Source organism: Boleophthalmus pectinirostris, unplaced genomic scaffold, assembly GCF_026225935.1.
Source record: "Boleophthalmus pectinirostris isolate CB_2022bp ecotype Guang Dong unplaced genomic scaffold, ASM2622593v1 HiC_scaffold_13, whole genome shotgun sequence".
NCBI classification, from domain to species: domain Eukaryota; kingdom Metazoa; phylum Chordata; class Actinopteri; order Gobiiformes; family Gobiidae; genus Boleophthalmus; species Boleophthalmus pectinirostris.
The window spans coordinates 22,264,389-22,290,160 of record NW_026571036.1 but is presented as its reverse complement, the minus strand read 5'-3'; the positions used below and the strand labels follow the sequence as shown (position 1 = coordinate 22,290,160).

Below are 25,772 nucleotides of genomic sequence, written 5' to 3'. Positions count from 1 at the left end.
ATATATATACATTATACATATAATGTGTTTAATTCAATGAAAATGAATTACTTGGTGATAAAAAAACAAAACAAAACTTATTTGTAATTTTCTAGTATCAAAATCATCCAGTGACTTTCTTCTAATATAGTATATAATTCAAAACTTACACAAGACTTTCATGATTAATAAAAAAAAAAAACAAATAAAAAAACAACTGAAGTGATAACTTGAGTCATTTTTATTACAGATAATAAACATGTTTTACACAGCAGCACATATAGATACAGTCATCTGTCTACAAATAGGAGAATAAATAAATAAATATAGTTTAAACTAACTATCTTTTCACATTAAACATTTTTATCTTTGTCAAACCAACTCAACAAGCATTCTAAGCTATGTACCTCTTACAGATACTACATCAACTTGTTTTAAATTATTGCTTCTTCTAAACCCACTCTTCTCCAACTTTTAATGAACCTTCTATAGCTGTCTGTGTAGTGTCTATAGTGTCTGTAAGGATGTCATTTTTTCTCTCAGAATCTAACTCTAAAAGCTTAAATGACCATAACTGTCATTTAATAATAAGATAATTGTGAGCAATACCAGTTAACTTAAACATGGAGATAAACTGTAAAAGCCACACTGCGGAACATTTCGGGTAACGTGCCCCTACTGTACAGGAGCTTATAAACTGTCACACATCTCTGATAAAAAACAACAATACCAAACATGATCCTAATGTGCAAACACACACATGCAATGCTACTAGAATAATAATGTAAATATAGTATAATAAATAAAATACATAAAGTCAAACTGTGACTTAAACCAAAAGAGCAGTTTTTTGAAGTCGTATTGGGTGAAATATTCCGCAGAAGGGCTTTAAAAAATTATTATTCTCAAATAATTATTATGTCTCAGACATAAATTTCAGAATCACAAGTTTGCTACTGTTTGTTATTGCTAGAATCACTGCTGGGGTCACTTGAGTTTTGTTGCTTCTCTTTTCCTCCTTCTCAGTCTGCAGGATATAATCAACATATTGAGTCTTGTTATTTTAAAGCTATATCAATTAACATGACATTTAACATTTAACTGTCTGTGAAATGAAATGCTCAAGCTGTGCGCATAACATTGTGTAGGCTCGACTCTGGGGTTGGTAAGAGTACTGACCTGATCTCACTTGTCCTTTGTGTACATGGTGGAGGTGAGATTCTTGGTGCTGTCACTTGAGCCCCCTTTGCCCTGAGAAGAGATAGATAGGCACTTAATGTGTATTTATTAGTATTTAATTGTGTTGTATTACAGTATTTTCAATTAAAATATGAAATATTATTTATAGAAATATGAGGGGACTTACAAACACAATCCTAGTCAGCTCATCTTTGACCTAAAATAGGATGTTTAAAATTAATAATTATTCAAATTTTCAAATTTGACAGTATATCTAGGAAAGCCACATACCTTCTTCTCTGACAAGAACCCGGTAAACAATACAAAAAGGCCCTGAACATAAGAAAGAATAGTACTTTTTTTTATTATGAATTATTACTTTACATAAGTGTCTCTATTCATTGTTTAAAGGTGCAGTATATAACTTTTCAGGTGATGTTTTTCTGGTTTCCTGCTTTTCTCCATGGCGCTTACACTTAAACACTTAACTGTAGTATATAATAAATTATAACTGTAGTTTATTGCATTTTAAAAACATGCATTCTTACTGTGTGAAGAGATGCCTCTCCACTAATCTAAACTTGACTTTATGGTATTACCTCCTTGTCTCCCTGTAGATAGATTTGTTTAATACAGTACTGTGAAACATTCCACGGATACTATGGCATCTCCATGGAGACAAGCAGGTCACATATCCTCCACCAGAAAAGTTACACAAACCACCTTTTCACAGCAGTTGAAGTCAATCATTAGACATTATTTTGCATTTTGACATAACCCAGTAGACAGCCACTAATTTCCATATAAGGCTGAGCTGCATTATGGGTCGTCTTGAAGCATAATTTGTCCACAAAAAACTATTCAAATGTGCATTGAAGGACATTAAAGGCCAGTTTGCTCTGTGCAGATATCTGGTTGAAGATGTACAGAAGTCTTTGTACACCTTCAACCAGTAGAGGCTATTTGCACAGGGCAAATTGGCCTCTACAGACAAGAACAACCAAAGCACTTATGATTAACCTACCTGGAAGGAATTGACGATGGTGAAGGTGTAGTTGAAAAAGGGATAGGCAGGGTTGGATGTATTGAACACGACCAGACAGAAACCAATGGACCATGTCACACCGAACACTGGAGCCAGCACTAGTATGACTTTAATGATGCTTTTGGCTGTGTCCTTCTCATCTGCTTTGCTGCTGTCATTTTTGGAAGACTTGAGCAGGGTCACGATCACAACACCCATGGAGAAGATATTGGACAGGAGAATGGTTCCAATGGGCAGAAGAAAAGCGTGCAAAGAGCCCACTAGGAGGCGCTCATAGGTCAGCCAGCACGTGTCCTTGTTATGGTAGGGCTTGCCAGTGTACCTGTAGTAAATGTAACTGGATCCCACCATTACAATAGGGAACATGTAGCCAACGAGGCTGGAAAAGAACATGAAGACTTTTTTCCGAAGAGGATTGAAGACGAAGATTAGCTGGTGGACGAGCATGGCGCTTAGACACAACATCCAGCAAAATTTAACCGTGAAGAAAAGGTGCTTGCAAATGGTCAAGACCAGACACATATCGTCGGACAGACCTGGCGGATCGACCGAGGCAAGGAAGCATATGTCCGCGAGCAATAAGAAGAACGCGATATTAACCATGCAAGTATGCCGGTAGTGAGATAATTTAGTTTTAACCACGGCGGACCACACCAAATACTCGATGATGAGGAAGATGATAAGAGATACGATGGATACTGCCAGTCCCACATAGGTTATCACATCAAGAATAGGATTCGAGACATCACCACGAGCCATCAGCACGGAAAACGATGTAAGATGAGAACACTCGCAAAACACGCCGCTTTTGTTACCCTCGCTGACTACTTTGCACCCCATATCATCCCAATCTTTCATCTTGGTGTCCCAGAAAACGCAATATGGTACTTGGTTTTCGCCAGGAGTTGCAGTGAAAGCCATTTTGATTTGAATGCTGGAGTCGCTGTTGTTTTCCAGAGTGGTTGATACCAAAAGCTCGGTGACGGACGACTTCTTATAGGTGTTTTTCAGTTTATGCATAAGATTTTTAACGGCAACTGTTTTCATAATACCGCTGGACTTGTTCAGGTTGACGTTGACTCCAAAAACGTTAACGCTGCAGTCGTCTCCCATGCAGTATTTCAGATCCAAGTTGGGCGTGTTGTAGTCGGTATTGTTGTTTGACATGTTCACACCAATATTTTGCACCAGCCCCTCCAAAGATTGAAGGTAATTGGCAGACATGTTGTGGAGAAGGCTGGTATTAACTTTAGTCCAGGTCTTGTTCAACATGTTGCTAGCAGCATTGACAAAAGACTGGAATAGAACATAAAGATGCATATCAGATTACAATGCCTTTTTTTTTTTCTTTTTTTTTAAACTAAAGCTATCTGCAATATTATCCCAGCTATTTCACAACTGTCCATACTCTTCATATGTCAAAGCCTGTTGTTGATCCTTAAAGGGCCCATATTATGCAATTTTTTTAATCTATGTAATAATGTTTCCTCATCAAAAACATACCTGGAGTTGTGTTTTGTTTTATTCACACATGTTTAACACACAAACCTGCATATTTAGGCTAAGTGCTTCTCTCAAACAGAAAACACGCATGTGGTAATACAGGAAGTGCATCATTGTGTATTTAAACTCCACACACCTTCACTAGAATCATTTCAGCCCTACTACTGCCAGTCTCTACTGAACTAAAGGTAAAAGGAACCTATCTTGGAAACTATCCCTACTTGACATCACAAGGTGGAGCTGAGCATTTTAAGCTTTAGAGATGTAGACTAATAAGAAAGGATTACTCAAACATGTGTGAATGAAACAAAACACAACTCCAGGTATGTTTTTGATGAAGTAACAGCAGTATGACATGACTTAACTCTCACAACAGTAATTTTTTTTGTAATATAGGGCCTTTATCAAGGACACTCCAAGCCCTTGATATTGAGAGCATATTATATTTGTACCCATTTTTCCCCCTCATACCAAATTTGTCTTGTCCCAACACAGATATATTCTATATAAGCAGCTCTTGTGGTCAAATAAGTCTGATGTGTGCTGTCTGCATCTAATTATGTAGAATGCAATGTATTGTCTTTATTGTTGTGAATCAGGGTGTGTGTTAAGCTTCAGAATGCATAAGGTAACTGAGTAATTACTTTGGACCACTACAAACTGTTTAAAAATAGCAAATTCAATTTTTCATGTTTTAAGACAGTAAAGGTCAGGTACAGCATCTTTAAATGGGACTCTCTTAGTGTAAGACGTGTTGCAGGTGTACTGTGTATACTAAATAAAGAACAACTTCTTACAGGGAGGACTTTCTCTCCCAAGGGAATATTTTTGGATGCCTGTGCCATCATGTCCATCACATTAATGGATGCTGAGAGGTCTGCTATGTTGTCTCCATCTCCACCACTAGATAATGTGTTGTTGTCAAGACCACTGAATATGTCCAGAGCGACATCTTCTGTTGCACCCAAGCCTTTCAGAAAACTCTGGAAAAGTGAGAAAGAAAAATCATCCTGCATTCACACTGAGGTACATACATGGCTTAAGACTTATAAGGGTGAAACTTTTCTGCTGGGTCCATCACCAGCTTTTCTCCATGGAGATGTTATTGGCTTGCCTGGAATGTTCTATGGTATGACATAAACATATCTATCCAAAATGTATTCAGTACAGATGTTTCTATTGCTCCAAATTATAATAATTCTCTCTGTGGATCAGTTTAACTCTCCACATATCTGACCTGTAATGAAGCCTATAGTTTTCTACCATGGAACATTCTAGACAAAGCCATTACATCTCCATGGACACAAGCGGATAGCGGACCCTCCACAAGAAATGTTACACAGTGCAGCTTTAAGTGCCTTAAGAGCTTCCCGAGCAAATTCTGAAATCATCACCACCAAATAGAAAGAACCAGGTTTCGAAATTATGTCATTAGGTAATATTTTAGTGGGTGGTGTTCTGTGTCTTAAAGGTGCATTGTCTAACTTGCAACTTTAGGATCTTGCACTTTAGGGTCTGTCAAATACTTTTCTGCATGGAGATGTTATTGCTTTGTCTGGAATGTTTCACAGTATGGTATTAAACCTTTCTAAAACCACACCAAGTTAAAGGTCAGGTCTGTGGTGAGGCAACCCCACTCACATTCTGAATGCCTGTATTTTTGAGGTATAAAACCACATATAACAAGCAGGTGATGGACCCCCACCAAAAAAAAAGGTTGAGTAATACTGGTTTAGGAATCTAGAAGAACCCTCACGTCTGCTGCATTGGAGATTTTGTTGAGCTCCTGGTTGACACAGGAGTCAAAAACTGTATCCCACATTGTGCCCATACAGGTGCGCGTCTTGAAGCCCACTCTGCCTGCTGAGCAAGTGTTATTTACTGCTGTGTCCCCTGCTGGTGTCTTGGGCCAAAAGACTCCATCTACTGTTTCATTTTTACAAAACTTTGCCCCACCTAGAAAACACAATACAATATGACAGAGAACTTAAAATTATGTGTAGCATTTTTTAAAGTTCCTATATTAAACAAAATTGACTCTCATGAGCTTTAAGTGTGTTATAGTGTTGTTACCTCAAAATAATACGAGTTGTTTTGTTTCATTCACACATGTTTAAGTGACACTGTATTATTAGTCTGTCTACATCTACAAAGCTCAAAATGCTTCAAAATGATGTTCCACCTTGTGATGTTATGTAGTTATAGTTTTCAAAGTAAAAGCTCCCTTTTACCTTTAGTTCAGTTGAGATTGGCAATTCCAAGGCTGAAATGATCAAAATGATTGTAGTGAACATGTATGGAGTTTAACAATACAGTGGAGCACTTCCTGTATTACCACATGACATCACAAGGTGGAACAGAGTGTTTTCTGTTTGAGGAAGAACACAGCCTAAATATGCAGGGTTTGTGTGTCAAACATGTGTGAATGAAACAAAACACAACTCCTCATATGGTTTTGATGAGGAATCAACATGAAAACATAAATCAGAAAATAGCGTAATGTGGGCTCTTTAATATGGGTCTTTTCATTACTGTATATTAATTTAGTCCTTGATCTAACATGACTTAACTGTAATTTGACGATCACTATGACACAAACACATAAGCATGTAGAGGGCTTGCTTACCGTAGATGACAGGGATAGTCACTGTGGCTGACTTTGTTTGGTTGATGTCATTTTTAAAAGTCACAGTGACAGTTTGTGCGTTCGAAACCGGCGTACAGAGGATCTTTATGATGAAAGTATATTTGGAGTTTTTGTCTACATCTGAAACACAAAGAATTAATTCTTAAAGTTTTGGATTATTTAATATATTTGACATTTCCTGTACAATAAACGAGAATAACTGAGGAGTAGGGTTCTCAAAATAGTATATACTACAACACTAAAGCCAGTATCAAAACTATAAATTAGTTTGAACACATGTTCATACTGGAAAAAATAATACATTTAAGCTTTCAGTTTTAGAATGATATCCATATCTGTATATAAAGTATACAACCCTAGTAGTAGTAGTATTCAAGGTGCACTGTGTAAATTTTCTCGTTTATGGTCTGCCATCTGCTTGTCTCCATGGAGATGTTACTGTTTTGCATTGATTATTCTACAGTATGGAAATAAACTTGGTAATTACAATGGACACAGGGTAACACTCATATTTATGGAGAAGCAAGAAGCACATGTTAAGAATTCATGCTATAAAACACCTGTAATTGAGCAAATTCAAGGGATATATGTTAAATGCCCTAGAGTGGAACATTCCAGGCAAAGAAATTAAATCTCTATGGAGACAAGGAAGTGGTGACCATCTGCATTAGAAGTTATACAAAGCACCTTTTAAAGAAAATGCTATTACTAGTTGAAGATTACATCTATTTTGTAATCTAATGTAATTATACCATTTTAATCTCAGGGCTTTTATTTAGTATGAGAACTGAATTGAAATATTAACATTGTGACTTCTGTAGAGACAAAGCTGGATGGTTGAAATGAGATGAATAAAACAGCACAACTTACCTACAGGTTGGACCTTTGCCCCATTTGTGTTGTATTTCCAGGTGAAGTCGTAAGTATTGTTTGTCTTCAGTACGGTGGCAGTGACATTCACATTAATAGAGTCTGTCTCTGCCTTGTTTGAGCAGTCTCCTGTGATGGGGTTTGTGGTGAGTAAGATGGAGTCTGGGAGTCTGGCCACGCTCAGGTAAGCTTTGGCTGTGTGACGCACTGAGCCCTTGGTAAATCCGCATTCATAGGTCCCTGCAAAGTGAACAGTTACATACAGTTATTTTATACATTAATTTATTTATTTAAAGGTCCTATATTACACATAATTGACTCCTGTGAGCTTTAAGCCATGTTAGAATGCTGTCACCTCCTCAAAAACATATCCAGAGATGTGTTTTGTTTCATTCTCACATGTTGGAATAATCCTGCATTATTAGTCTGTTGACATCTCCAAAGCTTAAAATGCTCCGTTCCACCTTGTGGTGTCATGAAGAGATGGCTCTCAAGTTAACAGCTACCTTTTACCTTTAGTTCAGTAGAAATTGGCAATTCCAGGGCTGAAATGAATGATCCAAATGATTCTAGTGAAGGAGAGTGGAGTTTAAAACCACAGTGCACGCCCTGTATTACCACGTGACATCACAAGGTGAGACAGAGTGCTTTCTGTATGCAGGATTTATGAGTGAAAAATGTGTGAATGAAATAAAACACAAATGTTTTTAATGAGAAAACCACATTATAACAGATCAGAAAATAGTGTAATATGGGCCCTTTAATGGTACGTAGTTTGATGGAAGAACTATATCATAGCTATCATACTGTATCATACCTCTTTCACTCTCACTGTTAATATATAAAGAAATACGAATAAAAATGTAACAATTAATCTAAATTCAAGCCTATTGTTGTAGTTCATTTTGCATCTGATAGATTTTTCGGCATTTTGTCAAAGCAGCTCTTAATAAATTGTGCAGATCGCAAGAATTGTGTGCATACTGTGAATAAAAAAAACAAAACAAGATAATAAAAACAAAGGTATTTACAAATAATACAAATGTTAACATAAAAATAGCACTGAACAAAGACTTCATTTATAATGAAGAAATGGTATATTATGAATGAACAGGCTTAGTAACAACTCAGTTCATACCCTAACCCCTTATACTAAGCCTGAGTAGCCAAAGTATTTAGTAATTGTGAATTAAGTCATTGTCCAGGCTTTATTGAGGCTAATTAAAGTGCAGTTATTATTGATACTTTGCAGTGACCTCATACTGGGGGTGTTCTACATGCATCTCTATACATGCATCTCGAATCTCAGACTTCCGGTCATTGCGCAATGCATACTGGGAAGGAGTTTCCGAAAAAGTGAGCATCAAACCGCCATGTTTGTCTATTGTCAAAGCCGATCTTTTCAAGTCTTTTGAATCATATCGCTTTTGTTTCTAGTTCTGATATTGTCATATTTTAGTTATGGGATTCGGACATCGTAATTGTCTGGTTGCTCCTAACAGCGGAAAACGGCTCGAGAAATGTGTTTGTGAACTTCATAACTGCAAAAGGGAGTCAGATCTGTGTGACTGCAAACCTCTGTTCAAACTGTTTTCCTTCCTAACAGAATTAAAAAATAGTGAAAGGTGAAGATGATGGGCAGTATTGATACACTGGAAAGATGAACAAGGTAACCTTTGACTGCCTATATCATCTCGAGTTTGCAGCGAACATTTTGTATGTGGAGCCATCAAAGCAAATCCCCGATACCTCGCTCCACCTTGGTTACGAATTTAAAAAGTCAATGCCAAAGCGAAAGGCACCAGCTGTTTGCCAAGAAATGCCGTCCACTGCAAAGCAACCAAGACGTGATGATGTCTAGCCACAAGAACAAGAAAGTGCGAGCTTAGTCTGTTTGTCTTCTGCACCTCTTGCTTAACAAACTGGATCCCGCTTTGATGGTGCTCCACATACAAAATGTTCTCTGCAAACTCGGGATGATTTAGGCAGTCAAAGGTTTCCTTTTTTGTCCCTCCTGTGTAACAATCCTGACCATCGTCTTCACCTTTCACTATTTTTCAATTCTGTTGGGAAGGGAAACAGTTAGAATGGAGTTTTGCAGTCACACAGATCTGATTCCCTTTTGCATTTATGGAGTCTGCAAACTTCCGAAGCCCATATCTCGAGCCGTTTTCTGCTGTTAGGACATCCAACAACCACACAGTTACGATGTACTAAAACTAAATCTCAGAACTAAAATATGACAATATCAAAACCAGAAACAAAAGCGACATGGTTCAAAAAACTAGAAAAGATTGGCTTTGTCAATAGACACATCCCACTGGGAAAACAAACATGGCGGTTTGATGCTCACTTTTTCAGAAGCTCCTTCCCAATATGCATTGTGCAATGACTGGAAGTCTGAGATTCATGATGCATATATTGGGGGAATCATATTCACCAGTTACCATGGTGACATAATGAATATACATAATAGCAAACACAAAGACAGATTTTAAGATTGTCTGAAAACTCAAGAAAAAATGGATTGGAACAAAACATTTTCAGGAGCCTTTGATCAATACGAGAGTTCATGGTCCTGTTTAGGTGTTTGATTTCAGTATAAAGGTGCCAGCTAGCTTGTGATTGTAATTTGACATGAGAAAAACGTATTTATCCACAAATAAGCAAAATAAACAAATAATCTTACTTGTTGACAGTTCTATCTGGTCATATTGAGTAAAATAAAATTCAGATTAAGTCTAACTTGAATAACACAAGTTCTAACAGAGCAGTGCTTACAGTTAGCATCACACCTGCAGGTTACATTGATGACATCAGCTGCAAAGTATCAATAAAGTGGTACCCATCTGTGCACTTGCCTTCCCAGACGCCCGTCACTGCCTTCAGGGTGACTGCCACACACGAGGGGTTGGCCAGGTTCTTACAAGCATGGTCCAGCATCACCACACTGCCATTGTTCAGCTCAAAGCGTTCGTACGTGGTGCTCATGTTCCAGCCGGCTTTGTCTGTCATCTCATCAAAAGTGCATTTCAGGATTGGACTTGACTGGTAGCACACTTTATACTGAGGGGATTCAATAGTCACCAGGCCTGTTTGACAATGACACACAGTTAGAGGTCATACATTACACAAAATGGATTCTTGTGAGCTTTAAGTCATGTTATAATGCTGATAGCTCAACAAAAACACATCTGGAGTTGTGTTTTGTTTCATTCATACATGTTTGAATAATCTTGGGTTATTAGTCTGTCTACAATAATGCTCTGTTCCACTTTGTGATGTCATGAAGTGGTAATTTTCAAGTTAACAGCTACCCTTGTTTTCCTTTTGTTCAGGAGAGATGGGAAATTCCTGGGATGAAATTATCCACATGATTTTAGTAAAGGTGTATGGAGTTTAAAAACAGAATGTAGCACTTCTTGTATTACCACATGTTTTCAGTTTGAAAGAAGAACTCTGTTTTAAACATGTGTGAATGAAACAAACACAACTCCAGGTATGTTTTTGATTAGGAAATATTATAATATTGATCAGAAAAAAGCATAATATGGGCCCTATGAAGCATTTTTTATCAACACATCAAATAATGGCTAAACCTTCTTTTACATCTTGATATGAGCAGGCATGTTATGGTAAAGCCCCACTGCGTAACTTCTGAGTCAGAAAATACACTAAAAGTCTAGGCCTGTCACGAAAACTTATTTTGAAGTGTGATATATTGCTATAGAGACATAAAAAACATTTTTGAAAGACAGTCATTAAAAGGCTCCCCATTTTGCACAGAAAATGTACACACGATAAATATTGAGCCCCAAAATATATTGTCCCAGCTTTCATATATTGCATGATAATTACATATAATATATAAGTAGTATACAGTATTTAACGTGACCTATATTGCTATGAAAAATTTAGAAAATAATTAAGAAATATGCTGTAAGCAGAGTTGTTTGTTTTTGCACTGAAATAATAAAATGCTAAAATACAATACCACCAATAATAGTAATACTCAAACAACCTATCTGATAATCATGTGGAGTGGAAACTTCATTTGCAAATAAAATTTCTAAAACACAAATATAATTGAAAGCTAAAGCCAAATTTGCATGGAAGGCCTTGAATAACACTCTTTTGGTTTCACATAAAAAAACAAAAAAAAAAACAGAATAAAAGCTCAACAAGCCACTCAATGAGCAATTCACTGTTTTTGAAATCTATATCCACACTCAGACTTACAATATAAACATATGGCTTTACAGGACGCACAAGACCCTATTGTTTCCTCTTAGACTACGTTCAGACTGCAGGGTTTAATGCTCAATTCAGATTTTTTTGTGAAATCTGATGTTTTTGTGAGGTCCTTCACGTTTCCAATTAAATGCGACTTGTATGTGAACTACAGTGTGAACATTAAACAGCCCAAAAGTGTCCCGCATGTGCACTGGAGGACACGATGACGTCAGCCGTTCAGACTGAAGTCGCATGTCAAAAGATCGGATATATGTCGGTTTTAGGACCACATATCCAAGTGGCCTGGGTCGCATTTGAAAAAAATCGGATCTGTGTCGTTCAGACTGTCAGTCTGAATGTAGCCGTTCAGACTGCAGCCTGAAGTGACCCAAATTTGATTTTTTAGCCTTATGTGACCTGTATCTGATCTTTTAATGACAGTCTGAACAACAGAGATCCGATTTTTTCAAATGTGACCCAGTCCACTTGGATATGTGCTCCTAAAACCGATACATATCCGATCTTTGGACATGCCACTTCAGTCTGAATGGCCAAAGTGCATTCATCCGACCTACACGTTATCAACAAGCCACAAACGTCACTATTCTGCGCTGAAGTAGGCGAAAATTGTTAATGAACTCCGTGTCACTGAAGCGAAGCACATCGTCACTCACCACTCTTGGCTACGTCTGCGCATCCACACGTTCCTTTCCACGGATGTTTTCTGTCACTGCCCCACAAAATGCCATGACCAAAAACCTCATCCTTCTCCTTCTCAATCTCCTCCTTAAACAAGTAAGTTGTACATGTTCTGGCTCCGGTATGAGAGAAACTTTAAAATCACCAGGTGCTCAATGCTTGCATCCATATTTGGACAACTTCCATTAACACAGAGCACGCTCACTGCGGTTGACGTCATCGTGTCCTCCAGTTCACATGCGGGACACTTTTGGACTGTTTAAAGTTCACACTGGAGTCACATACAAGTCGCATTTAATTGGAAATGTGAACGACCTCACAAAAACATCGGATTTCACAAAAAAATCCGAATTGAGCGTTAAGCCGTGCTGTCTGAACGTAGCCATAGTTGTATTTTGTTGTCTGTTCCACCTTGTGATGTCATCTGGTAATAGAGGAAATGCTCTTCACTAGAATCATTTGAACTATTTCAAATCTAGAATTGCCAATCTCTACTGAACAAAAGTAGGTGTTAACTTGAAAACTACCACTTCATGACATCACAAAGTGGAGCAGAGCATTTTGAGCGACTAATAATAAAGGGTTACTCAAACATGAGTGAATGAAACAAAACAAAAACTCCACATACATTTTTGATGAGACAACAACATTATAACATAACTCAAGACACAACGGGTTCCAGGCACTCCAAAACAGTAGAAAAAGTTAACACATCGCACGAGGAAATATATAACAAAAGGCCTTTATTTGAATGGCCAAAGCCAACATGTTTCGACCTTAACTGGTCTTCATCAGGGCTTGAAGACCAGTTAAGGTCGAAACATGTTGGCTTTGGCCATTCAAATAAAGGCCTTTTAATTATATTTTTCCTCGTGCGATGTGTTAACTTTTTCTACTGTTTTGGAGTGCCTGGAACCCGTTGTGTCTTGAGTCTTGATCCTTTTTTCCAAGAGCACCCTCTATTTGCTCCTACTGATTGGAACACCTGCAGCAAACAGCCACATTTTTGTTCTTTCAACATGGTTTAACATGAAAGCTCACAAGAGTACTTTCAAGTGACAACAATCATGGCTTTGTGATTGAATTATGCCACTACCTTTGGAAGATATTATGGAAAAAAAAATTATATATATATATATATATATATATATATATATATATATATATATATATATATATATATATATATATACGTATATATATATATATATATATATATATATATATATATTATACGACGTATTTCAAAAGGTATCATTTTTAGTTTTAAATAGGCTAATTTCTCATCTTTCTGAAACCCATGGATTAAAAGGCCTGTAACTGATTTTGAACCATGAGTCAGGAGCATGTTTTAGCTTGAACTGCTAATCCCGCCCACTTTAATCAGCTATGTGGGTTAGTGCCAGGCAGTTGATTTTGATCCAATAATGTACAGAACAAAAACTGGTATTTCCGGAAATAAATTTGACTACAAAAAGAAAACAAAACAAACAACATGTACTGTGTACCATATACTGTAATGAAGACAACATGCAGGCATATATATTAAATAAAGAAACAAATGGATGGACTGACCAGTAGTGTCCACACGTATGTATGCTGCCAGGATGGTCTGCAGCTCATTAATGATGGTCTGTAGTCGGGATGTAGCAAATTTAACACTGAGTCCAACTTCAAACTCGACCAGCATACCAGATAAGCTGAGAATCATAGAGGCATTACTTTTAGTGCCTATCCACATGACAATATGTTTACGTAGGTCAAAACGGTGAAGTTTGTATTCGTAATTTGGGTAATCAAACTGTTGGCTTTTGAGACCAAGTTATTCTAATAATTTTCATCCAAACCTTATGGCTAAAAATGAAAACTTATGTTTAACTTTTGCAAAACACAACAACTATATTTCTGGGATACATAAATTACCTTAAAGTTTAAAAAACTGTTATGAGATATGAGTTTTAAAATATTATTATCATTATTTACAGTGCCACATACAAGTGTGGCAAATGTGTTACATCATTTTCACTCAGTGCTCCGTTGTCATCTGGATGTGAATATTTATTGATCCGACACGTGTGTGGATGCAATTTTGTTTCAACTCGCAAAAAAAATAAAATAAATAAAAATCCAGGAGCTTTTGTCATGTGGACATAGCCTAAAAGGTGCACTATGTAACCTTTATGATTCAGGATCTACCACTTGCTTGCCTCCATGGAGATCATAGACTGTATAAAAGAAGTGGACTAAGCAAGTGTCACCCATAGCGTTCAATGCCACCTAAATGAGGCTTGCGATGGTAACGGTTACAGGAGCGAATCTGGAGCCAGACTCTATGTTATGAATAGGATTTTTTTGATGGACAAAATTGCCAAAAAAAAAAAAAAAAATCAGGATCATGTAGAGTAGGTTAATATGAACATTTTAAGACCAAAATGACGATGCTCACTGCAGCAGTTACAGAGAGAGGGGCGACAAGATCCAAATGTAAGTCAATTGGAGCCAGGGTCAGAAATAGCTGGAAGAGCCTCCTGGCAAACTTCTTATTTGGCATGTGGTGGCTAGTGCATTAGCTATGTCCACTCATATATGGTCTATGATAGAGATGTTATTATTTTACCTGAAATTTGACATTAAACCTAGACATTTATTATTGCTAAAACATGCATTCTTCCTGTGAGATGGGTCATATTTCCACAGATCTGACCTGTAACTTGGCCTGGTGGCTTCACCTACTTACTTTCACAGAGAAGGACAATTTCAGCACCAAAGCATCTCCACTGACACAAGTAGGTGGTGTACCCTCCACCAGAAAAGTTACATTGTGGCACCTTTAAACCATATCATTTTTTATGTGTTGTAAAAATGAAATAAATACTTAAATAAATGTGTCTTTACCTCAGTCCTGTAAAGTTCATTGACTCAAAGCCATTCAATTTTTCAAATTCAGTTTTAGCCTTGGGAAAAGTGAGAGCAGATGTGAGTATGAACAGTACAGTCGATTTACATTCAGGGTGAGGGGTCTTACTATGGTTTCATCTGCGGTAACCCAAGCACGCGTGTTCATCGTCACCGAGCCGTTGACGTAAACTGCAACAGATAAGACCATAGAAATCAGTATTCATTTGTTATTGGTAATAGATTAAAGTGTGTATGACAGATTTTGATCATTCTCTAAATTTGGTTGGAAAAGCACCTGTGGTAAATATAAATTATAATTTTATACCAATCAGGAAGTAATTTGTTAAGGACAGTTGAAAAATATGAAAATTTGAGGAAGTGGAGACTCCTGTTTTAGAGAGTTTTATATTGATGGCGTTGCAGTGGAAGACTTCTATCTAACTGTTCAACACAATTTACACACAAGAAACACATTTTTCTGATAACTGAATAAACACATTTTTTTCTAATTCCCTAGTGTGATGTCATAATTTCCAACCAAGAAGTACCATTTTAAACCTAAAAATGGCCAAAGTGGGAAAAGAATAATTGTCTTTTGCTAAATCTTAAATATAATGACCTTAAGTGTGTTTTCTTAAAATGAGTAGTCTTACCTGTCATAGGCACATTAAAGCTCTAATAACTGTCTGATACTTACCTGGTATTTTGGGGATGCAGAGGGGGCTGATGTAGGACACATTCTGGTAACAGGTGGTCTCACGACAGCAGTTATAGTTGTAACACACCTCGTTGCTCCAGATATATCCAGTGGAACAGTTACAAGAGGTCTCCACTCCAACAATCAGGCATTCTGAAAGATATAATGAGAAGTTAAAGGCGCCATATTATGCTATTTTCTGATTAATCTGATATTTTTTCCTCATCAAAAACATATCCGGGATTATGTTTTGTCTCATTCACACATATTTAACACAAACCCTGCATATTTGGGCTGAGTTCTTCTCACAAACAAAATCACACCACCTTATGTAATACAGGAAGTGCTCCATTGCATAGGTGGGGACTTGCAAGTCGTGACTCGGACTTGAGTCAGACTTGAGTCACTATTTTTAGGACTTGAGACTTTATTTGATAAAATGGACTAAGACTTAGGACTCGACTTGGAGTTGAAGGTCAGTGACTTGGGACTTGACTCAGACTTGAGGCCTGTGACTTGAGAAGCACTTTTAAATATGAATTCTTTCAATTCTAAGCATAATGATTCACACTAAGATCTTGTCAAAACATTTAAAAAGGAAAAATTTACATTTCAGCAACTCTTATATACTCTATAAATACTCATATGATTTTTTTTTTAAGTACAATTTAGTTTAAAAGTCATATAAATTGCAAAAATCTAAGCTATATTTGGTACTTTGGTTTAAAGACTTGAAATGACTTGAAGCTCATATCAGACAACTTGGACTTGACTTGGACTTGACTTTTACTTGCCTGTATCTGACTTGGGACTTGACTTGGACTTGAGGTCAAAGACTTCAGACTTACTTGAGACTTGCAAAAAAATGACTTTGTCCCACCTCTGCTCCACTGTGTTTTTAAACTCCATACATGTTCACTAGAATTATTTGGATAATTTCAGCCCAGAATAATAATATCTATTGAATATCTATTGGTAATTTCCATTGAATTAAATGTAAAAGGTAGCTGTTAAGTTGAAAATTACCACTACATGACGTCACAAGGTGGAACAAAGCATTTTGAGCTTTGGAGATAGAGCTATAATAGATTTATACAGATATAATAAGAAGTAAGGGTTACTCAAAAGTGTGAATGAAACAAAACACAACTGCGCGTATGTTTTTGATGAGTTAACAACATCATAACATGGCTTAAAGCTCACAAGAGTCAATTTCGCGTAATATACTGTTGATTTGGTATAACAACCTCAGTAAGTGTTGTCCTATAATACATTTTCAGATTGAATTTACTATGATACTATGGATGAGGTTCATCACTTTTTAGACAATAATGATAATGTAATTTTTAAACACAAAATCTTAGTATTTTTTAATATGAAAGTTGTAACAATGTTTTCGGGCTCAATATGTCTCTCCTGTCTCTGCATCTGATTCAGAACACAGCAGCTCATCTTTTCACTGATTTTAACAGACATCAACACACCACCCCAGTTTTAGTTTCCCTTCTCTAGTTACCTGTGCATTTTAGAATGATTAGATGATTTGAGTAAATGTCAGCTGACAAGTAAAAAGATCTACCAGTGAAATGTTTTGTACTTGAAATATGAAAATACATCTTGCTACACTTAAGATAAAAAAACAATAACTCTTTGCACTTAAAAATAAGAAATAAAATCTAATGTTGCTTGAATTAAAAGGGCAGCTTTTCTGGTGGAGTGTCCATCAAATGTTTTTCTCCATTATGTTATTGTTTTGTCTGGAATGTTTCACAGTATGGTATTAAACCATGGAGACCAAACCAGACCGAGTTACAGGTCAGATCTGTGGAGAGGCAACCCCGCCCACAGTCAGAATGCCTGTTTTTCTAGGTATTTTTGAGCTATAAAATCACCTGTAATTAAGGTCATACTATACATACACCAGGAAGAGCAAATACATATCCATAGAAACAAGCAGGTGACCCTCCACTAGAAAAGTAACACAATGCACCTTTAAGAAAAACACCATTATTCCATTGGTAGATCATTTTACTTGTCAGGTTGAATCCACTCAAATAAAGTAAAATGTTAACTGAAGTGATTTTAACTTAGCTAGACATTGCTTTTTGCAGTGTAGATTTCAGAATTTTAAACTGTTGGAATGATCTGCCCGAGAAGCTAAGGCTTGCAACATCAGTATCATCTTTTAAATCACTTCTTTAAAGATGCACTGTGCAACTTTTCTGATGGAGGGTCTGGTACCTATTTGTCTCAGTGGAAATGTTATTGCTTTGCCTGGAGTGTTCCATACTATTAATTAATTAAACATATCAATTAAGTATTTATTCATTATGGGTTTTTCTATTGCTCAAAAATACAATGATTCCTTCTGTGAACTGGAGCGACTTAGCCAAGCTGGTGCCACCTAGTGCCTCCACTCAATTTCTTTTCTCTCCAGCAACTAGGTCAGGAATCAGGAATCGGAATACACTACACAGTTTGCAAGAACACCAGAAGTGTGAATCCAGGCACCAGCCAATCAGCAAAGAGCCATACATTCTGTGTTGGCAACGATTCCCAAGATCGAGGATTTAAAACTGAAACAAAGAGAATGTTTGGTGAATTTTATCAGGGGGAAAAACGTTATTGCCCTTCTTCCTACGGGATTTGGGAAAAGTTTAATATACCAGTTAGTCCCATTAGCGGCGCATTACATCCGTCATGACCAAATAGCAAAGATTGGTTAAATAAAAAAAAGTACCCGCCTGCCGTCCAGTGAACAAATTCTAATGCTGTGAGGTTTGAAGTTTCTACAAAATGAAACCGGCTGATGAATCAGACTAGGAGCGACTCTCCACAGATCTGAACTGGAATATAGCATAGTGCTGCAACCTGCTTGTCTCCTTTGTGATTAACAGGCTTAATTTATATGATGGAACATTCTAGACAAAGCAATAACATTTCCATGGAGACAGGCAGGTAGCGGACCCTCCACAAGAAATGTTATGCAGTGCACGTTTAAAACTCATTTTATTGCTTGGCCTTCCTTTAACTACTTTTGAATTTATTATTTATTTATTTATTTATTTATTTATTTATTATTTATTAAATGAATCGTTTGATCCTATTTTTCACTGTCTGACTGTCTGACTCACTGTCTGTTTTTGAATGCTTTTTCTATTCTTGTTCTTTGCTGACAGCACTTGTAAACCTTGTTCTTAAAAGTGTTTAAAAAGTAAAGTAAAAATAAAGAACAGACATTCTAGTTAAATAACCACATTTAACCACAGAGTTCATGTAAATATATTCTCTGTATCTGAGCTTTTTTTAAACACACTGGGCCCATCTGATCTCGTCCCATTTCCATTTTTACTTTGTTTTCACTTTGCATGTGACGCCTGTTTTTGTTTGATTTTACATCTTGAATCTGACAGTCTGTATGCTTCTCCAGGCCTTTTAACACTGCTATCAGTTTGGTTTGTTCTAATAGTAAAGCTTGAAGAAATAGGCTAGTTAAGTAAATGAAAATTCAGGTGTATTGGCATTTACTCTCTTTTGCTTGCTTGAGCAGGTCAGATTTGGTGACTGCCCATTTACGAGAGCTCTCAAAACTGATGGCCAAATATATCACCATGTTTAAACAAATGACATTATTATATTAACTTAAAATGGACTGTTTGAAATGAATTGTATGTATGGTGAGTGTATAGTGAGTGTGCTAGTGTTACATGTACTTTTGTGTGACTGTTGCTGTAAATTTCTCTATCCTGTACATTATTTGACATCAACCTGCATATATCATCCAGTTTTCTAATATGTACTGTCCTTTTACAATTAAATAGAATAAGAAATTATAATAATGTGGAGAATCATTAAGAATAAATGTTAGGTTTATCCGATATGCAGACGTTCTTGCTCCACTAGCAGAAATGATTGCTTGAAAAAAGAAAGTATTATATAAAAGGTTCACTATGCTTTTTTGAAGGAGGGTGTGCTACCTGTTTGTCTCCATGGAGATGTCATTACTTTGCCTGGAATGTTACAGTATGATATTACAACATACATTTTTACTGTGAGCGCGACCGCCTCTAGAGATGTGACCTCTAATCTGCCTCTCCATGGAGATAAACTTAATGCCATACTGTGGGGCATTCTAGGCGTAGCTATAACATCTTCATGGAAACAAACAGCCCACATCCCTCCATCAGAAAAGTTACATAGTGCACCTTTAAAATTGTTAAGGTTCACACTTGTGCAATTACCACATCAGAATTAGGATTACTTGAAACTAAACCCAAAACTAAATCTGGATTAGACCAGGACTAGAAGAGGACAAACTGAGTCTACATTTGGTCTCAAACTGGACTAAATCCAAAATGGACATGTGAATACACCTTTAAAGTCCATGACAGATTGATATATTTTGTGAATTATTACTTGGGTTGGTGAGATAGTACCCATATAAAGTAAGTCTTCATCGTAATTTTACATCAGTTAAGTGGCAGAGTCTTGGGAGCTTTAAGGAGTTGTGTTCTGTTTCATTCACATGTTTGAATAATCCTTTATTATTAGTCTGTCTACATTTCCAAACCTCAAAATGCTCCGTTCCACCTTGTGATATCACAGTAGTAGTTTTCAATTTAGCATCTCACTCTTACCTTTAGTTCAGCAGAGATTGGCAATTCCAGGGCTAAAATCATCCAAATGATTCTAGTGAAGGTGTATGAAGTTTAAAACCACATTAGAGCACTTCCTGTATTACCGCATGACATCACAAGGTGGGACAGAGTGTTTTTGGTTTGAGAGAAAAACTCTAAAAACTAAATAGGCAGGGTTTTTCTTGTTAAACATGTGTGAATGAAACAAAACACAACTCTAGAGATCAGAAAATAGTGCAATGTGGGCTCTTTAAGCAGTCAAAACACTTTTATGATGACTTGAAATGAAGCTGCAGTATGCTTGTACATGTGATTGTGTTATATTGTCCCACCTGCCACGCTCTCAGTGTCGATGAAGGTCACTTCATGTGAATTTTGAGCCGAGTCTATCACAGTGATGGTAGTGATGTTTTTTAGGATCTCCAAAATGGTAGTCACCTCCAAAGTGACATTACTCTCCACCATCAACTCCGCCAGGTAAATGTCCTCTAAGAGTAAACAGCAGTAAGAATACAGAAAAATTCACATAGCTGTATTTGATCCACAGAAAACAATGCATATGAATAGTACAATAACAAATACAGATGTCTCCATTTCAAAAACTTGATGAAAGTTTTTTCTACTTCTCTTTGTTACCGTCTTCTACAGGTATTATCAGTGACAATAATATATAATGGATTTTATCAAGAAGGGATGGACATTTGGGGGTCCCGGGGCAAGTAGCCTCACATGGGCCCCCCTCAAATATAAATTAACAAGAAGAGGGTCCCGGGACAACAGACCCCTTTGTGGCTTCTGTCAACTCCCCTGGATAGAATAGCAGTAAAATGCATTTGGCTTTTGAAAATATTATTATACTAAACATGAACAACCACTCTGCGACACAGTAGCTACAAAACATGAACTTACCTGCTGAAGCATGTTGCGAGCTTAGGATCTGTCACAAACAAACAAACAAACAAAAGTCAATACATATTTAGAACAAATTAATCAAAATCATGATTATAGTTTTACCTCTGAATAGAAGTAACAAGCCCCAATGAGAAATATGTATCCTTTGGCCCACATTGTTCCTGTGACAGACAAACATAGCATATTAAAAACTGCAGTATTGTGTATAACAGTACTGTCTTTTGGGTTACTTCAGTAAAGCATGTAATTCATTGCTTTGGGATCTCTAGCTCTAGACATTACTGCATCTGAACAACTGTACAGTCTGGTCATAATGAAATAAAACTGTATTTCTCAACCTTTTTTGTCACAGCACCCTTTTTTGGTTGGAAAATAATGTATGAAAGCTTAACAAATCATGTGTTTTAGAAAAAGAAAGTGATGCAGCAAAATATTGTCTACTCACATAACTTAAAGTAGCTACCATTAATGGCATGCAAATGATCGTACACCAGATGGGGTCACGAGGCGGTATTTCTTATTAATTACCAAAAAAAAACAAAAAAAACTTAAAAAATAAAAATGAACTAACTAAATAAATAAATATTGAACTTAATCATTTGACTTTGTGGCTAAATCCATGAACATATTTTTTAAACATTAATTTTCATGTTCACAACACAGCACTACTTTAGAATTAATACAACACAAAACCACCACAATATACTTACAGACAACATATCTTTACGCGCCATTATATAGTAACAAGGAGTTCAGAAAAAAAATCGAAGTCACTAAAGTACACCAAAGCCATTACCAGATAATTCTTATCCAAATGTACAGGAAACAGGCCTGAGGCAGGACTGTGATTTTCATTAATTAGACAGGATAATCTGTCTCTGTTGGCACGAGACTCATTTCATTATCACTGTACCGTGATTTGACCCAATCTAGAATTCTCTAACTTAAAGGACTATAGCATAAGCTATCCTTTATATTCTTTTAGGGTTTATCCAGGACCAAATCAGGACAAGCACTTTTGCTTCACAACAAGACGGTCCCCAGTTTGATTCCCAGGTCCTTTCTGTGTTGAGTTAGCATGTTCTGGCTGTGTCATCAACAAAAATCTGCACAACAGATAAAACCCTCCAGCTAAAGCATTCATGGCCAATATGGATACTGTGAAGGATGGGTGAAATCCAATCCGCATTAATCTTTATACACCTTAAACTTCTAAAACGGAACTAGAAAGTAACCCAGAATGTGATAACTGATGGATACAAAATTACATGCAATTCAAGAATTACAAAACAAAGGTAAAAATAAGGTGACTGAAGGGTTCTAGATAAAATGAGTAATAAGTGTGTTATTAATGCAAATATATTTAAATAAAAAAAAAAAAAAAAAAAAAAAAATCCACTTCCCTATAAGATCAAAGGTCTTTTGGCATGTTTCCAAGAGCTATATACATATAAACCATACCAACTTTAAAAGAATTTGAATGGATTTTCTCTGTTTATTAGTTTGCCTCTTGTACCCATCTTGGCTCAGAAAGAGAATCTAGGACAGGTCAAATGCAGAGGTCATATTAGCAAAGATAATAAGAATGAACAACTTTTTCAATGGGTTTCATTATTTACATTGCATGATGCTTATCTCCTCTAAGCGGGAGCTTGTTTGCATGATTTGCATGTACACAGGCAACACGAAGGGGCCTGGTGGTTTTCTTCTGCTTTTCTAACAGAGTCAAGCTGCTGTGGCTTGGATTAAACTAACCAGTTTATTTTTATTTCATAATACTGCTTTAACTACTGGATTAGTAAGGAAATAGTTTTGGATGTGTTGATATCCGGTGGTCTCAGAATGATTAGAAATCAGGTCTGTTGTCATAGCAATTAACAATCAAAAACAAATATTATATTTTATGAATAGGAAAAAGTTTTCAAAAAGTTATATAACATATGTCCATATGTTTCCAAATGTGTTATGAATGAACATTACAATTCAGTGAGATAACTGATTATCTGTGTGCATTAAAAAAGAATGAAATGAAGGCACTGGTTTTTGTAATGATGTATTTTTGTCTCCAGAGATATGAAAAGAAAATATTTCAGCAAGAACAATGAAAGGACTTATCACTATTCTGTGATAAGTCTTAACACTATTCTGAAGTAAGCTATTTTAAATTCCTAGTTGAAACTCGGTTCAGTTTAGATTCTGGCTTTAGACTTTATTGATCCAAGATAAAAAAAATACTTGTTCAATTCATCATTGACAATAGATATGTTGACGGTCAAAACAGTTACTGTTTAAGAATCACAGTTTGCCTTATAAGCAGATCAAAAGAATTAAAAAAGTTCCATTCAAAGTTAATTTTGTCACAGATGTAAACAGCCAAAGACTCTTCAGTAAGTTACATGTATTCAACTTTTGTTACAAGTCGTGTACAAAATTAGATGAAAATAAATATTAAAGGTTACAAGATAAAAATCTTACCTGTAATATTAGCTCAGCAGAGAAACTAGAGGCATGTAGTGTAGATTCACCTAAAATGCACCCGTCTGCTGCTCAGGAGGAGATGTAAGCCTGTCTGATGCTGTGTTCATGTGTGTGTGAGTGTCTCTGTTTAGCCATACAAGGTATATTTGCATTCAGGACATATCAGTATGCCTCCAGATCTGTGGCTCTGAGCTTTCAACTTTCCATGAACATTTGTTTACCAAATCCTGCATCTCCTTCAGGAGGTCGAGTTCACTTCCAGACTATGTCTTGTGGACTCCCCTCATTACATAAGTGACAGTGGTTTTAATGGAAGGATTAAAAGGGCTGTCAGGTTTCACATTACTGTAAAGTTGCAATGCCATGGTAGCTGAGTAGCTACTCTCGCCTTAAACAAGAAGGTCCAGGCCTTGACTCAAGGTCAGATGGGGCCTAGGCCCTGGGTTTGATTATTGCATTGCACTGAAAAAGTGTTGCTTAAATCCTAAAAAAACAACCAACCAAACAAACAAACAACCAAACAAACAAAAAACCCTCTGTCAACCTTTTCAACTCTTATGTACTACTTGTTCTGTTAAGTGAGAAACAAAATATTTACTTCAGAATTACTAAAATTTCTCATAGGATTGTGTTGGGACAAAATGCAGTTGTGAGGTTAACCACAACTTAACTATGGATGATTTATTATTTTAGAGTTACTTAAATATAATATTAATAATTATTACTAAAATATATTGTGTTCAAACACATTTGTAAAGAATAAATACCACTGTACACTATTTTGTTCATTATGGCTAAAGTTTGCATGTTCTACCCATGTCAGGGTTGTGGTTAGATTAGGTTGTGTCATACTTTTGTTTGCTTTGTTTTGTGTAGTTTTACGGTGGAGAATACGCCATCTGTTTGCCTCCTTAAAGATGTTATTGCTTTGCCTTGAATGTCCCATTGACATTAAATCATTTTTTTTTTTTATTATTGGTGTTTTATGGCTCTCAAATATCTTGAAAAACATACAGTTCACCTATTGATTCTTTGCAGCTGATGGCCTTGTTTGCTAATGTTTGAATTGTGTCACCACAGTAACTGATGAATTGATTTCACTCTACATAAACACGTAGAACACCCCCAGCCTGCTGTCACTGCAAAGTCATTCAAAATCAATGAATTCTTGCCTCCATGCAAAGTTTAATATCATACTGTGAAACATTCCAGCTAAAGCAATAACTTTTTATGGAGACAAACAGGTGATATCCTCAACTATAAAAGTCTTGCTCTGTACCTTTAGAATTGGAAATAAAAACGAGACAGAAAATTCAGAAAAAACAGATTGTCTGTTAAGTCAGTCAGACAGTTAAATCAGCACAAGTTTCAATTATAAAGTATCTGAGTAAACTTGTTTACAGAGCCAACTTATCCTTCCATCTTTTGTAACCAATTTGATTAGCAAAGTCAACCAAGACCAAGAGGTTTTGCATCTGCTTTGTGGACATTTTCTTATTTCAGTGACTCGCTGATTTGTGCGAAATGGAAAAAAACTGCAATGGCAAAAAAGACATCAACACTTTGAACAACTCTGTAATCATTCTTGTTCCAAAAATAATATTTACCAGACTTTTAATAAATTTTTGAGATAGGAGTAATTATCACATTATTATTACTGTTGTATTAGCAAAGATTGTACAAATGGAGATTTTAAATAATAAAAATGAAAATAAGGAAAATCAAATGACTTTAGATAATCCAATGTGGAAGTATCTGCTTATAGGATGGTCAGGATGGTCGCCATAGCAATAACTAATTCAAAACAAAATGATACATGTTTCCAATGGCCAATCGCCCACATCAGGAGAAGCTACCAAAATACTATTGTCAAACATGGAGGACACATGATGTTCCTGTTGTATTGTATTACTGAATATGTGTGCATGTGTGTGTGTGTGTGTGTGTGTGTGTGTGTGTGTGTGTGTGTGCGCGCGCGTGTGTGTGTAGGTGTAT

General features: G+C 36.3%; 1 protein-coding gene across 1 annotated transcript; it reads right to left on the bottom strand.

Annotated features, from left to right (window-relative positions):
* Positions 1 to 233: 233 nt before the first annotated feature.
* On the bottom strand, positions 234 to 23,820 carry adgrf3b (adhesion G protein-coupled receptor F3b). Its single transcript, XM_020918828.2, has 18 exons — positions 23,775 to 23,820; positions 21,402 to 21,460; positions 21,297 to 21,324; positions 20,720 to 20,875; positions 15,751 to 15,903; positions 15,181 to 15,242; positions 15,051 to 15,109; positions 13,731 to 13,855; positions 10,085 to 10,315; positions 7,224 to 7,463; positions 6,333 to 6,473; positions 5,463 to 5,662; positions 4,504 to 4,689; positions 2,183 to 3,499; positions 1,450 to 1,491; positions 1,346 to 1,375; positions 1,159 to 1,230; positions 234 to 1,006 (listed from the first exon to the last, which is right to left on the bottom strand). Exons 2-17 carry the CDS (start codon positions 21,453 to 21,455, stop codon positions 1,165 to 1,167), a joined length of 3,090 nt encoding a protein of 1,029 aa, XP_020774487.2. The 5' UTR covers positions 21,456 to 21,460; positions 23,775 to 23,820; the 3' UTR covers positions 234 to 1,006; positions 1,159 to 1,164.
* Positions 23,821 to 25,772: the final 1,952 nt, after the last annotated feature.